Here is a 16,591-nt window from a genome sequence, read left to right on the forward strand (position 1 = left end):
TTTCAGCCATCCTTACTATCCCCAGCCTCTAGCAAAAGAGCCGCCATATAATAGGTGCTTAATGAATAGTCCTTGAATGTGGGTGGATGGGGAGAATAGAAGAAGAACAGTTATGTGGACAAAATAAAGAAGGGTGCCTGGGTGGCTCAGTCAGTTAAACGTCTGATTCTTGGTTTGGGCTCAGGTTATGATCTACAGTTCATCTCTTTAAGCCCTGCATCGGGCTCCATGCTGGTGATGCAGCACCTGCTTGGTATTCTCTGTCTCCTTCTCTTTCTACCCCTCTCCCACTCGTGCTGTCTCTGTTTCTCTCAAATAATAAACTTAAAAAAAAAAGAAATGAAGTGACATGGTCTTCCTGAATGAAATAAGTTCTTTGCATATGACAAATTAAAAGAAAAAGCAGGGTATGTACAAATGTACATACACATGCATGTATCTACACATAATACACATACATAGATCATAGTATGACTCCAAAGCTATGAATCTCTCTTATTAGATGATTGCTAGCAGAAATGGTACCTGATGACTTATGTTCTTAAGGGCTGATTTTTTTTTTATTTTTCTTGTACCTAATTCTGTACTTTTTTCTTATTCTAGAATGATGGAGGTCTTCGTCTTGTGGCCAATTCAATGGTGTGGGTTCCAGAAGGCGGGATGCTGCAGATTACCAATAGAATCTTACAGGCGGAAGCTCCAGGTGCAAGTGCCTCAGAAATCATCTACAAAATTACACAGGAGCTCCCCCAATTTGGTAACTTTTTTCCTTTGCCATGATTTCATCATTGTATCCAGCAGTCTTAGACTTGCTTTTGTACAAGGCCACAGCAGCAAGCTTATGATGCCAATGAAATTGAATTTCTAATACCTCACACATCTCATTTAAACAGAATAGTCAATGGGGTGACTGGGTGGCTCAGTCAGTTTAGCGTCCTTCTTCAGCTCAGGCCATGATCTCTGTGAGTTCAAGTGCTCTGTTGGGCTCTGTGATGACAGCTCAGAGCCTGGAGCCTGCTTCAGATTCTGTGTCTCCTTTGCTCCCTGCCCATCCCCCACCCATGCTCTGTCTCTCTCTCTCTCTCAAAAAGAATTAAAAATTAAAAAAAAAATTTAAACAGAATAGTCACAAAACTGTCATACTATACATACTTTATGTATCAGGTAGTATGCTAAGTAATATAAACATATTAGTGTATATGAAATCGAAAATTTAAGTCTTAAAATAATTTTATAGAGAAAGTAACTTGCTAAAGTATAGTTTATATAAGCATGTATAGCTAATTATGTCAGTTTAATTTTGAAGCTAAGGCTCTTAAACTCCACCTTATGTCCCTTCCAGAACATCACCAGACTTCTTGTTAAGACTTAAAAAGAAAAAAAAAGCTTTACATAAAAACATTTCTAACGATCTTCATTGTTATTGCCACTTCCAGAAAGATAGTACAGTATGGTAATCTGAAAAATTTCCCATCATCATCATCATCATCATTATCATCTAGAAATGCTGGATAAAAAGATAAGAGTTATAGGGCAGTGGTGCCTCGGTGGCTCAGTTGAATGTCCAACTCTTGATTTCAGCTCATATCATGATCTCACAGGTTCATGAGGTTGAGCCTGGTGTTGGGTTCTGTGCTGTCCAGGATTCATTCTTTCTCTCTCTCTCTCTGCCCCTCCCCACTCATGGATGCACACACATGCTACTCTATTCTCTTAAAACAAATAAACATTTAAAAAAGAAGGAGAAGGATTATAGGGCACTTATGCCTAACTTTTCAAGAATAGAAAGATGTCTCCAAGTAACAAACAGAAAAGGAACTTAAAGCCAGTCAAGCTTGAGCTGCTGGAATAGCTTCCCTCAGAGTGGTTGTGTGTGTTCCAGTAACCCAGGGGCTTGAGATATAATGCTCGTGCAAGGACAGTAAGTTAAGATCCTGCCTAAAACTAGGACTCTAGAAAGACTTTGACTTAAAGAGACAGAAGAGAAACCAAGAAGTGCACAAACACAGAGAGATGGCAAAGAAACCCACCTGTGTTTCCCAGGGCTCAGAGTGAAGTAAAAATGTCTGCAGAGAAAGCAGAACTTCAGGCCTGTTTCTCCTACCGATCCAGAGTTAAGTTACACTGTGTGTGTTATCTGAGAAACCCCAGAACTAAGATGTTCATATGAATATTAATCTCTGACCAATGATACCTCTTGGGTTCCTTGCAGAAACTAGTAGGCACTGCTGTGGAATGTCCACCCTCAACTCCAGATCACGAGATTCTCACACTGAAGATTAGCTCAGAATTCAAAATTATACAACAGATGAGGAAATAATCAATAGTATCTTCAGAAAAATGAACAAAATGGTTAAAACTCCAAGGATTTCATGAAAGAGCAATCATAAAAACTATGAAACAAGGGACATCTGGGTGGCTCAGTTGGTTAAGCGTCTGACTCTTGGTTTTGGTTCAAGGCATAGTCTCACGCTTCATGGGCTTGAGCTCCACATTGGGCTCTGTGCTGACAGTGCAGAGCCTGCGTAGGGTTCTTTCTCTTCCTTTCTCTCTGCCCCACCCTTTGCACCCTTTCCCTCAAGAAAGTAAATAAATACACTTAAAAAAACAATTAAACAAGCGTATTTTAAATGATTTAAAGATACAAAAGAAGAGTCAAAACTTTAAGGAAATAACCAAATACCATAAAAATAAAAGAATAGGCAGGTAAATATTTTTAAAATGTTTATTTATTTTTGAGAGAGAGAAAGCGAGTGCTAGAAGGGGAGGCGCAGAGAAAGAGGGGACAGAGGATCTGAAGCTGATAGCAGTGTGCCCGATGCCAAGAGCCATGAGGTCATGACCTGAGCAGAAGTCAGCTGCTTAAGTGACTGAGCCACCCAGGCACCTCATAGGCAGGTAGATTTTTAAAAAGAACTAAATAGATCACCTAAAAATGAAAATGGTATTCATTAAAAGTAAAAACCTTCTTGGCATGTCAAATAGCAGAGGAATAATAATCTCTTTTTCCTTGGGTTACTGGATTTTAAAAATTAATATTTTCTGTAGTGGGGGGAAAATTAACTTTTGTGGAATTCAAAAATAATTCAAATGTCAACAAAGACATTGAAAAACTTGCTTTAATCAAGAATTGATATAATTAGGAAATAGTTGGTCTAGCTGGAGTGTCTTTTATTATAGCTGTATAACCTTGAGGAAGGCAAGTAGACCCTTTTGAGACTTAGGTTCTTTAAAAGGTTAGGCTAGATAATTTTTTATCTTTTTATTTTAAAATAATTTTAAACTTACTGAAGAGTTGCACTAATAGTACAAAGAGCCCTTGAATACCTTAATCTAGCTTCCTTCAATGTTAACATCTTACGTAACAGTAGAACAATTAACAAAACCAGGGAGCCAACATGGATAGAGTGGTATTAATTAATCCACAGACCTGATTCAACTTTGTTCTTTTACCCACTGATTTAAAGCTCAATAATGTTTAAGTCCTTTTCAGCTCTAAAAATCGTTGACGCATTTGATGTATTAAATTCTTTACCTTTATCTTGATCATTAAAAGCCAAAACATTTAATTTCCTAGAGACAGCTGAATATTCCAATAGTTTCTTTAAGTATTAAACAGAACAAAACTGAATTAAATTATTTTTAAGCCATTTCAGCTTGATAAATGCCATATAGTCTTGACTATGACCCTTTCCTACTGTAACTCTCTTAATTAACTTCTTCCTATGAACATAATCTTCTTTCTGTGTGTCCAGAGCCCCCTATTAGTAATAATCAAATCACATTAGCCTTAGGAGCCACTCAAGAGTGAAAAAACTGGTGGGAACTAGAAACCCACTGAACACCAGTCTGCTTACATCAGTCTGTCATAGTGATATGAATTTTTGGAGCCCCTAACCTCCTGTCACCCCAGCTTTTATATACTCCCTCATCACTTTAAAGTCTTCCAGATGAGCTTTAGACTTTTTGCAAAGGCCTGAACATGGAACCGAACCAAAGATAAACTGTGTAGTAAATGCATATACGACCCAAGTTCCATCACTTGCAGACTCATCTCTGTTCTCAAATATTAGTTTAGACAAGTTGATTAATACTTGTACCTTTAGGTACTTCACAAGTTTGAAAGTAAATTTAATGAGATGAGTTTTTAATGTTTATTTATTTATTTTAAGAGAGAGAGAGAGTGCATGCAAGAGTGAATGTGAATGGGGGAGGGGCAGAAAGTGAAGGAGACAGAGAATCCCAAGCAGGCTCTGGCACTGTCAGTGCAGAATCCAACTCCAGGCTCAAAATCACAAGCCCACAAACAGTAAGATCATGACCTGAGCCAAAATCAAGAATTGGATGCTTAACCAACTGAGCCACCCATGCGCCCCAGAATGATAATGGTTTTAATGAAGTAACCTGAGTATCATTTGATGGAAAATCCGACTTAATCCAACACATTGCAACTCTGAATTATTTATCATAGGGTAAGAAAGCTTTAATACAAATTGTCTCAATCCCAAAATAATTCATGGAGATTCCAATGAGATTGTAATTCTTAATACCTATCAAAATTTCCCTTCAAAATTCTTTTTTTTTAATATTTTTATTTATTTCTAGGAGAGAGAGAGAGACAGCGTGAGCAGGGGAGGGTTAGAAAGAGAGGGAGACACAGACTCCGAAATAGGCTCCATGCTCTGAGCTGGCAGTCAGCACAGAGCCCGACGCGGGGCTCAAACCCACGAACCATGAGATCATGACCTAAGCGAAAGTCGGACGCTCAACCAACTAAGCCACCCAGGTGCCCCAGCTCCCTTCAAAATTCTTGACTAAACTATAGGCTTTAGTATTAAGGAAATCCCAAGAACAGAATACTTTGTTTTTTATACCTAGACTGACTGTTTCATAAACCTGGATTTTCATATATTTATAGGTCATCTCCTTGTTTTTGTCATAATAAAAGTAGAGATGAGGTTCTATACCCAAGCTCTCACCTCACTGGAGTGAACCCCTCAAAATACTGATATTTCTTCCTCTCTACTCTTGGGCTTATCACGAAGACACCTTATATTCAACAGACCCAGTGCTAAACTTCCCTCCAGCCTGCTCATCTGTCAGCAGCATCATTGCCTCATATCCCTCCCAATCTCTCACCTTCATAACACAAGTATCAAGTTCTGTTGCTTCCACTTACTTAGTGACTCTTATATCTGTTTATTGCTTTCCAATCTTACTTCTCTTGCCCTAGTTCAGGACCACATCAGTCATCTGGATTTTGCAGTAATCTCATAATTGATCAAACTGTCCACATAAATGTTAATGACTATTTTATCATTTTTATAAAATAAAATCCAGCCTATTTAATAGGACTTTCATAGATTCCCTGTATTCTGATCATATACATTCTGTGTTCTAAATCACATCATGCTATTCACCTACTGAAATCTCACAGTGGCTCCCAGTTGCTTATGGGGGCTGGTGTCAGGGGTAAGAACTGCATCTTGCTCATCTTTGTATCCCCATCCCTGAAGGGTCTAGTGTGATAGCTAGCACCTAACAGGTACTTGATGACTATTAACTGAATTGAAATTAATTGAATTAGCCAATATCCTATGACTCCTGTTAATCTGAATAACATGGCAGTTTTTTTTTTTTTTAATCTGAAAAATAGGCTTATTTCATTAGGGCTTGTTAGAAAAATTCTGCTTAGTTTTTTCTATGATAAAGAAAAATTGCTAGGAAATTAGCATTTGAATATTTTCTGTTCCTTTACTGTCTACATTTTCATTGTAGAAATCTACTTTCAGAATATTTTGCAACTGTCTCACATTCAGAAACGATATACATTCTGGAAAAGAATGTTTACTGGTATCATCTTATGAACAGAGGTTGCACCAGGGAGAGATGGCTAATGGAATTTATGACTTAGGTACAAATGAGAAACAGTACCAAAAAAGAAACTAGAATGAGTTGATTCTACACATGATTTTATAAAGAAGACTATTGATGTTTTTCTCTTGCTTTAGAATTTCAATCACCATCCAGTATATTATGCTCATTTTAAACTTCAATTTAGTGCATATAAATATGAGAAGGAATATTTACGTCATGTATGAAAATTGCTCTTGAGTAACCAAAGTGTGTTTTCAGTTATTCAATATGTCTAGCATACTTAGTGTACTAAGATCTGGGTATCCTTTTAGAGAAGCTCCCCATCTTCCTCTCTCTCCCCCTCTCTCCCCTCCTCTTCTACTCCTCTTACCATCTGAGTGGTAGAGAGTTTTCTTTCAGATTTTTTTATTAGATGCATTTTCATGAAAACATGGCTTCTGTTTTCAGCAGTTCATCCATTCTTCTGTTTGGTCTTCATCTGAGGGCATATTATTCTTGTGAAATTTTAGTTGTTTCTATAACACCTCTGTATTTGCTATCTCCCTTTAAAAAGATAGTAGCTTCAGGTGATGAACAAGCAGTAGAAACAGACTGGTGGTGGTGTTGTCTAGATTTAGGTTTCCTTGCTTCAAGTCTAATGAAGTCTAAAGAATGATGGAGGAGAAAACAAGATAGTTATTTAGGAGGATGGATACTGAACTGTGAACAGAAACTGGTAACAGAGTTTCACAACTAAGAATATGAGCTTCAGATTCAAATCTCAGCTGCAACATGTACAAATTGTAAACTTGAACAAGTTATTGAACTTCTCTGAGCCAAAAGAACTTCCTTTAAATAGAGATAATAATAACATCTTCAAAAGGATCAAATAACATAATTATAAGGATTACTAACATTCTTTTTAAGTATCTACAAAGTATGTACCTTTATTCTCATTTTACCCATAGGAACAGAGAGGCTTCTAAAGCCTACATAAAGCTCATGCAGCTGAACATGGAGCTAGGTTTGAACCATTACATAATGTGCTTCATTCAGTGGCTGCCATAGGCATCCCTATGTCAGCTATTATTATTTTAATTGTACAGAATTCTCCCAAGAGTAACTTTTTCTGGGGGTGCTTGGGTGGCTCAGTTGGTTGAGCATCCAACTCTTGATTTTGGCTCAGATCAGATGCCAGGGTCATGGGATTGAGCCCTCCATCAGACTCCTCGATGAGCACAGAGATTCTCTTTCTCTCTCTCTCAAATAAATAGTAATGATAATTAATAATAATGATATTTTTTCTGAATTTTTTCAAATTTCCCATTTTTACATCAAAAACTTCCTGGTTAGAAAGCATTTCCTGCTACATAGGAAGTTGTAGGTAGAAATGAATCCATCCAATGCCCTGTATTTGAATATTTGTTTGCTGTATTCGTGATTTCATAATATTTAATTGATGTAAGTCAGTAACTTCACACGTGAATTACCCTTGAATGGCTTCTAGCCTTTTTTTTAGCTGAAAGAGTGGGACTTCTGTGTGTGAAGGTGAATTCTATGTCTATTGAATTCTGTGTTAACCTCCTTTCCTTCACATTAGATAAAAATATGGAAGTATATAATTTCTGTTGGGAAAAAATGGTGGTAGAAAAGGTGAGGAGAGCGCTGACTGACTTTTACTTTTCCTGGAGATCCTCACTAATGATGTGGCTTTCCTAGGAGAGGTGGTCCTTCTGGTTGATATGCCTGCAGACAGCCCTGCAGAGGAAGGGCAGCATCTGCCTGATGGGAGGACAGTGACCCCCACCAGCACCTTCACCCAACAAGACATCAACGAAGGCATTGTGTGGTACAGACACTCGGGAGTCCCAGCCCAGAGTGACTCCTTCCGCTTTCAGGTACCCTCTACTGCTGACTTTCCTGATATCTGTATGGTCTGGTGAAAATCATCACTGTTGTTTTTATTATTTTATTTTATTATTTTATTTATTATATTTTATTTCATTTTGTTTATTTTTCATCACCATTATTTTAAACAATTCAAGTCATTTTCTATGTTGCCTGGAAATCACATTTGGGGGAAGAACAAATGTAATTCATAGCACTGAGAGATTTTTTTTTAATCTGCTGATTCAGTCTTAGGATATCTCTACAAACAGACTCATTCCACAGCAATGAGTTTATTGTGGATAAAGGCTGAAGTGTTTAGAAAAAAATGTTTTCAAAATATTAAAATGCCATATGGAGGAAAAATATTTCTTTTTTCAAATGTTTTTGGAACATTTACCATCTTATCATAAGATCATAGACTTAGCTAAACCCAGTGGGTTCATATTTCAGTTTTGCCACACGCTAGCTACACAACTTTGCAAAAATTACTTTGGCAAAATTCTTGTGTTTTATTTTTCTCATCTGTGAAATAGAACTACAATAGGGATTTAATGAGTTAGTACATATAAAGGACGTACAATACTGCCTATCACTATGTATGGGTTTGCTACCATCATTTGTAAAGATTGGTCAAATACCAGTGCTGTAGACTGATTGTTTGTGTCCCCCTGAGGTTCATATGTTGAAATCCTACCCTCTCCCCATACAATGGTATATGGGTATGAGACCCTTCATAAGTGATCAGGATTAGATGAAGTTATAAGAGCTGTGCTCTCATGAATGGGATTAGTACACTTACAGGAGTCACGAGAGAGCTTCCTCCCCTTCCCTGCTCTCCACAATGGGTATGCAATGAGAAGTTGGTGGTCTCTAACCCAGAGAGAGCACTCACCAGAACCCCACCATGCCATCCCCCTGATCCAGACTTCTAGTCTCCAGAACTGTAAGAAATAAATTACTTTTGTTTATAAACCACTCAGTTTATGGTATTTTTGTTATAGTAGCCTGAGCAAACTAAGACAAACAGACCGTAAGGAGGCTGTCAATAAATTAAGGAACAAGAAATTATCCTGGGCACATTGTCTGAAAATTATCAAATACAATTAATAATTAATAATAAAAGGGTAAATAGAAATTCAAACCATTTAGAATTTTTAAAAGTCTCCTAAATAATTATGAGTTCTAAAAAGACGAGGAAGACATAATTTATCAGAACTTAAATGATGTGGACAAAATAATACTCAGAAAAAAATTGATGGCCTTAAGCTCTTATTATTGACCAAAAAGCATGAAAATAAATGGGCTAAATGAAACTGGGGAACCATAAGGGAAACCTAAGGAATGCAAAAGGAAGGGATTCGTAGAGATAAGCAGAAGAATTGATTCAGTATATAATGTGAGAATTGATAATGAATACAAAACCTGAATCTTTGGAAAGACTAATAGAATTAAACAAACCTATGTCAAGGGCAATTTGGAAATAAACTATTGAATAAAAGTACAAAGGAATGAGGAAAGAATGCTCTTTGAGAAAGAGCATTTAAACATAGATAGACAAAAGAATTTGGGAAAGTATCAGAGAAAATACAAAGAAGCACTCGTGGTAGTGATCAGCCAAACCAGGGTCACAGTCCCTCTGAGTTTGAGACTCTTCCTTTGTCTAGGAATCCAACTGGGTATAAACTGCCACAACAGCTTACCTTGTTAAAATGACCATCCATTCTGCTCCTGATGCCTGGTGTACACATCTTTATTGCCTAATTTATATTGTGTAAAAAATGTGCTTTTCCAGGGAGCAGATTGAAGTAAACTTGCAAACCATTAAAATGAGATTATACTGAGCACACTGAATGTCCAATGAGTGAGCAAGCCTCATGTGCCCTTTGCCCAAATTAACTTTTTTCATATTTAGCACCTGAGAATTCTGCAGTCCTAAAAAAATGAGTCAGAATGGAGGCAAAAACTTCTATCATAAGAAGGCATCTCAGCAAACTAGAATCCTTGGATCTGCCTTTGTCTGTACAGCTGTCAGGATGAAGAACGTTCTCAATATGGAGCACTTCCCTGGAAACGGAGTCTCAGTACCTGCTCAAAATGATATTCGATTGCTTTTCCAACTTGGTTACTAAATGGGGAATTATAAAAAAGCAAGAGTTACTCATTTTTTAAAAAACAAACTCGCTAGACTTTAAGACATCCAGTTGAACATTATTACATAGAGAATGGTTCTCTTTGGAGAGTCTTCACACATTTTACTTGCGGTGTGTTTAGAACGCCTGCTTGAGGATCTTCTTCAAAATCCATGGGATTGTCTTTAGAATATCCCCAGTAATGACAGTGTATCATCCTTTGGAAGTTGATTTTTAAAATAACCAAAGAGCCAAAAGTCAGTCAGAGTCATGTCTGGTGAGAAGAGTAGTAATTATTTTTGGTTACAACAGGGAGCAATTATGAAGTAACAGGCTCAGGTTTCTTACATGATTTGTGAACTCCCTCTGAAGGCATTCCAAAAAGTGCATTTTGAACACTGACAGCATCTTTATTGCAAGTGTGAAACAACTCTCTTTGATTACGTTCTCCTGGATATAAAAAAGTTGGGTGTGTTTTTAAAGTCTCATTGTTTTATAGGCTTACCTCATATTTTGATTTGAAATGACACAGACACTGTAGCTATGTACTGAAACAAATGATTGAAACTTTTCTCATTCATCATTTTAGTGTCCCTAAAGGAATTAAACTAAGAAAGATGCTGTTCTAACAATTCTTGTCTTTCTTCCCTTTTTTCTTTCTTTAAAGCAGAAAATGCAATACAATGAGTTGCATGGATTTAATTCCATTTTAATGTTGATGTGCTGTCATGAGCCATCAAGTTATGCCATCTGTTACTTTGCACGTAAAACTTGGGATTTATGTAATGCAAGTGGCATTACAAAATAGAGTATGGCATAGTGAAAAGAAAGCATAAACATTTGCGTCATTTGGGACATGAGAAAGGACTCTGGTTTTGGTATATTCAGATCACACTGAAACAGCCTTAGTGGGTGTGGAATGAAAAGACCAACATATTTCATACCAATATCTTTACTAAGGAAGCTAGAATTGATTCCCTTGCTTGGTAATGTGTCCACATTTCACTACCTGCACAGTGTTCCATTTTTTTCTTCAAGAGATAGAGTATACTTTCCCCTCTTCTAAGTTTTGAAAGCTTCCAAAATGAGCCATCTTGGTCAGTAGGAAGCTCATGAACCTCCTGACCTGGTTCAATATTGACCCTTATTGACTTTATGACTGTGACACCTTGCTTAACTTTTTTGACTTTCATTTCCTCATCTTAAAATAGGAGATAATATCTTTCTTGTAAGTGGTAAGAGAACTTTCGCAAAGTAGGTAGTGCAGTGCTGAACCCATGGGAGATGATCAGCAAATTATAGCTATTGTCATTAATATTATTTGTAATGACACACTATAAAGTGTCTTCTTGAAAACATGTAGATATTCTGAACTTGGGCTCCAGGCATCTGAGGTGATCAAGATACAGAGAAGACAGTTTTTCTGTTGGGCACAACTTCAGAAGACATAAAGAAAGGAATGCTATTCCTGCCTTTTTCCTCAGAACTGACAGAACCCTGCCCCCTCTCATATGGAATTAATGCAACTACACATGGCCACACAGGCCTTTGCAACTCTTATAACAAGCCTAAAATGGAGCAGAAAACAGAGAGAGGGAGAGTTTAAGTGGGCAGCTCAGAAGCACTGAGGGAGTGGAAGAGCTAGCTGTGTGGGCAAAGCATCATTTTTCAGGATTTTTGAAGCAGGGGATGGTTGATTTTGTGACTACTATTCTCATTGTAATTGTTATTAATCTCACCTTATGATGATCAGGCTGAGATTTATCATTTCTAATCTAGGTGTATGTATCTGTGCTGGGTAAAAATTAAGAAGTAGGATAAAAATCCCATATATGTTACATATGCTAATAATAAGACATGTTGCTATCAAAAATTATGTTTTCAAAAATGATTAGTGATATAACAGAACACCATAGTATTATGTTAGATAAAAATTTGGAGAACACATAATTGTACATAAAGTTTCACATACACATAGAAAACAGAATAACCTGAAATGCATCAATAGGTTAATAACTACTCTTTCTACTTAGTGACCTTCTAGATTTTCTTAATTTCTCATTTGGACTTCCCTACGTTTTTAGAACTGCCTAAAATGATTATACTTTTTATAATCAGGAAAATATTAATATTAAAATATGAAGAGCAAAATGAAAATGATAATGCAAGAACACATAGAATTCAATGACAGATGGTTTAAAGGGGGGAAAAATAAACATACACAAACATACTCTGCCTAACAGAGCATGAGAGGCTCACCGGCATGACATTTCTTTTCAGGTGTCTAGTGCCACAGATGCCCATACACATCTGGAGAGCCGTGTATTCAACATCGCGATCTTACCACAGACACCTGACACACCTAAACTCTCTCTGGGAGCATCTCTCCATATGACCGTGAGTTGGATGGGACGGCTCGTGGTTTCCACTCCAAGGAGGCATGCTGATGGGTTTGATGGCATGTTCTGCTTTTATATCTGGTGAATGTGCCTGGCTCAGAACTCAGACACTGGGGCCAACAATAACCAGCCCTGAGGTCACATTTCTTGTAGACTTGAAAAAGAAACTTGAAATTCCAGAGTGAAAGGAAGGTTACATGGAATCGACCTCAACCTCCCATCCATTGCTTCTGTCCTTTTTACAGCATCCAGATGGTCACAGGGCCTCTCCTTGAGTAGTTGGAATGAGTTTCAGGCTTATGTCGATTTAATTGATACCATTTGGGTATAATTGTTCAGTCAGTTATGGCTCCATCTAGCTGGAGATACTGCCACTCTGTTTTAGAAGCCCTATTAGAAGTTTTTTATTATTGTTTTTATTTTTTGTTTTTTTATCATAAAAGTTTCCTGGAGAAGGTGATATCTTTACTGAACCCAAAGAAATAAGTAGCAGTTATCCAAGTGAAAGTTTGGGGGGCAGGCTGGAAGGAATGGAGAGGTGATGGTAAAGGCCACTTCCAGATTTAAGAACAGCACATGAAAAGATGCAGATGTGAAAGACAATATGATGGTTGAGTAAACAGTAAATAGTTCAGTAAGACACAAGAAATCAGGGAGGCAGAGGAGGAGTCGTGAGGATGTGAAGGTTCATGAGCTAGACCACAGAAGATCTTGTGGGCTGTGTGGGAAGGAGTGTGAGCACATGGGAAAGTTAGAAGTGAGGTGACAGCTAAATTAGTACCTGAAGTTTAGTTCAGACAATTAGCAACTCCACTGTAACCCTATATGTAAGGGGTATGTAATGCCAGAACCCTTCTTCTAGACAGAGCCACAAGCATATAAGACCTTATAAATTAATCATTAAGGATTTGCATTTTAGTTAGAACCCACATAATTACACTCCAAAGCAGTGTATCAGCCCTGAGCCACAACAAAGAGAGCAGCTATAGTTTTAGAAATTATGGGTCTGGGGCATGACAGAGACATAAAGGGGGAAACAGAAAGTTCTTAATGAATAGCTGGTATCGGCATTTCCACCATAAACCATAATTTAAAGAAATCATAATTCAGCAGCACTATAAAGTCTATAATTCATCATTCTGACTGGAGGAACTTGGATCAGAATTTTCTCTAAAGTGTAAAGAAAAAATGTGCATACGCATTGCTTGCCAAATGCTAATGCAGTGTTATTTTGAGTTTAGAGAGAAAACATGGGCCAGGAGCCAATGAAGATGGTGCCATTCCCACTATGTCGTTGACTCTAGAGACTTCTCAGGTTACTTAACCTTTAGGGTCTCAGGTTACATGTTTATAAATTACATCTGTCCTGTGTAATTACTGTAAAATGTGATTAGCTCACTTTTTATTTATTTATATTTCTTGTGACATTAATTAGAGCTCATTACTATAGGATATACTTATAATCTGTGATAAAAACACATTTTCTATTCAGTGACTTAGACTCCTCTAAGCACACAAATTTTACACATATTTGAAAATACACTATGAACATGTATGCTAAATAAATATATGGTATATTCATATATGTGTTTAAGGATAGGAGCCCACCTCTCCAATCATTCAGTCATTCAAATGAACACTTTTCGGCCCCTAAGCTATCCCAAGTGCTGTGGAACATACGGGAGATTCAGTGGCTACAAAACACAATCTTTGTTCTCAAGGAGATTAGAGTCTAAAACAAGCAAATAAGTAAGCAATGAGAATACAATGATAGATGCCATGATATGATATGCAAGCAGAGCCACAATATGGAAGCAAATAGGGAGACACCTAGTCCAATAGGCATGGGGGAGGTCATGGAAGCTTCCTTTCAGAGGTAGACTGAGCTGAAGTGTCCAGAGCATGGTCTCCAACTTCAGCCTATATTGGGATCACCTATGGAGTTTGTTACATGGCAGATTGCTGGAGCCCACCCCAGAGTTTTCTGATTCAGTAAGTCTAGTATAGGGCTGAGAACTTACATTTCTAACAAGTTCCCAGGTGATACTGTTGTTTCTGCTCTGCTCAGCACACTTGAAACCCCATTTATATAGACTGCAAATATGAGGACATTCATTCCAGGTAGATGAGCAGCAGGTGAAAAAATTGGAGACACAGGAGAACATGACATGTTTGAGGAATTACAGAGAGTTAAGTTGGCCTGAGCATAAAATCTCTAGGTGAAAAAGAAACAAGAAATGAGAGTCAGATCAAAGAGGACCTTAGAGATAAGATGAAAAGTTTCCATTTTGTCCTGAGAGGCTGTTGGGGCAAGTAGGATGTTTAAGGATTCATAGCAGAAAGGGGGCATGATCAGATTTTCAGTTTAGGAAGAATTATTCTGGATGTAGGATAAAGAACACCCCACATGGGGTCCAGACAGAGAACAGGTTGGTTAAGAAATAGGCTTTTGCAGTCATTTAGAACAAGAAGAGTTAGTGGCATGAACCATATGCAGTGGCGACAAGGATTAAGAGTTAGTGAGATCTCAAAGAAATACTGGTACACCCATGTGTATTGCAGCATTATTCTTGATGGCTCAGAGACAGAAGCATCCTAAATGCCCTCCAGCAGATAAATGGGTAAAGAAAATGTGGTATATACAACAATGGAATATTATTCAATCTTAAAGAAGGAAATCCCGCCATGCTATAATATGTCTGAATCTTAAGGGTAATATTCTAAGTGAAATAAGGTGGTCATACAAGGACAAATACTGCGCAATTCCACTATATGAGCTATCTAAAGTAGTAAAACTTTTAGAGACAGAAAGTGGAATGGTATTTGCCCCTGCAGAGGTAGGGGAGCAGGAAGAGGTAGGGAGAGGAAAAAGAGGAGTTGTTTTTGTTCAGTGGCTATAGAGTTTCAGTTTTGTAAGATGAAAAAGTTCTAGAAATCTGTTCCACACGATGCATATGTAGTTAACAGTACTATAGTGTGCCCCTAAAGCGGTTAAGATGATAAAAAAAAATAGGGAGATATTAAAAGATATTTGGAGACATAGTGGTCAATTAGATATAGGAAGAGGAGAAAACAGCCCAGTTGCTGAATATGTAAAGATGCCATTCATTAAGATTGGGAACGTATGGGGACTTCAGGGCAAGGGGAAGAGGTGGAAGATAACATTAGTTCAGTTTGGGATGTGGTTATAAAATGTGTGCCTATTAAGGGCTGGCAGAAGATATTCTCAATAGGAGATAAATCTCTGAGGACCATTAATGGTAGGTAGCAGTTTAATCCTTGGGCCTGAGATGCCCCAGGGAGATTGTGTAGAGTGACAAGCAACATAAAGAAATACCTGCCTAAATGGAAATTTGTTCTGTGGCCTTTCCATAATGCTCTCCATCAAATCTAAGATCCTTTAAATGGTATCTTACAATTTTGTTTGTAATGTTCCACCAGATTTATATACATACATATATAAGATGTATACATATATGTATAATATTATAAGATATATATGTATATGTATGTGTGTGTATATATACATATATATAAACATGTGAGATATGTATATTTGGGATATATATCATATTTGGGCAGGGAGATCTGTAAACATGCATAGTTACCAATAAATCGCATAGCATAGTGTGAGATTTGGCAAAGAAGTTAATAGATTTATATCAGTTCAGTCTTCCAAGTAATCATCCACCACCTGACTTAGAAGATCTTTAAGGGCAAAATCTTTGACTAATTAATCTTGGTCTCTTCCTCAGCATCTAGCACAATGGCTTATATAAAGTAGTTGCTTAATAAATATTTGTTGACTAAATGAATCATTTTCAGACCTATCTTCATATAGCTAATATCTCCCTAAACTGTATCACTTTCCAATTCACATAACTTAATCATATGGGTAAGCACTACATACATACACTTTGAACATCCTATTTCCAATTCCTCTTTTAAGAGGGAAGAAAATTCTATTGTCTCTTAATGTGAAAGACAGAATATTTATTACTTCCTTTTTCAAATGGTTGTGGCACTCAGAGTTGGGTTTCCCAAGGTCACCACCTAAGAGAAAGGCCTCAAATAAACCTTTCTAGTTCCATTTGTTTCCAGTGACTGCTGTAACAAGAATTGTCTTAAAACCACTCTTTTTTTTTTTTAATGTTTTATTTATTTCTAGGAGAGAGAGAGAGAGAGAGACAGCGTGAGCAGGGGAGGGTCAGAGAGAGAGGGAGTCACAGACTGAAACAGGCTCCAGGCTCTGAACTGGCAGTCAGCACAGAGCCCGACGCGGGGCTCGAACCCACAAAGCGCGAGATCATGACCCAA

At 37.4% G+C, this 16,591-nt stretch overlaps 1 protein-coding gene across 1 annotated transcript in view; it reads left to right on the forward strand.

Moving 5' to 3' along the window:
* The window catches only part of FRAS1 (Fraser extracellular matrix complex subunit 1), a 423,467-nt gene that overhangs the window by 290,520 nt on the left and 116,356 nt on the right, over positions 1 to 16,591 (forward strand). The window contains exons 30-32 of the mRNA XM_077770550.1: positions 604 to 757; positions 7,576 to 7,754; positions 12,156 to 12,272. Of these exons, the coding sequence (XP_077626676.1) occupies positions 604 to 757; positions 7,576 to 7,754; positions 12,156 to 12,272 (450 nt within the window). The remainder of the gene's footprint in view (positions 1 to 603; positions 758 to 7,575; positions 7,755 to 12,155; positions 12,273 to 16,591) is intronic.

Source organism: Crocuta crocuta, unplaced genomic scaffold, assembly GCF_008692635.1.
Source record: "Crocuta crocuta isolate KB4526 unplaced genomic scaffold, BGI_CrCroc_1.0 scaffold236, whole genome shotgun sequence".
NCBI classification, from domain to species: domain Eukaryota; kingdom Metazoa; phylum Chordata; class Mammalia; order Carnivora; family Hyaenidae; genus Crocuta; species Crocuta crocuta.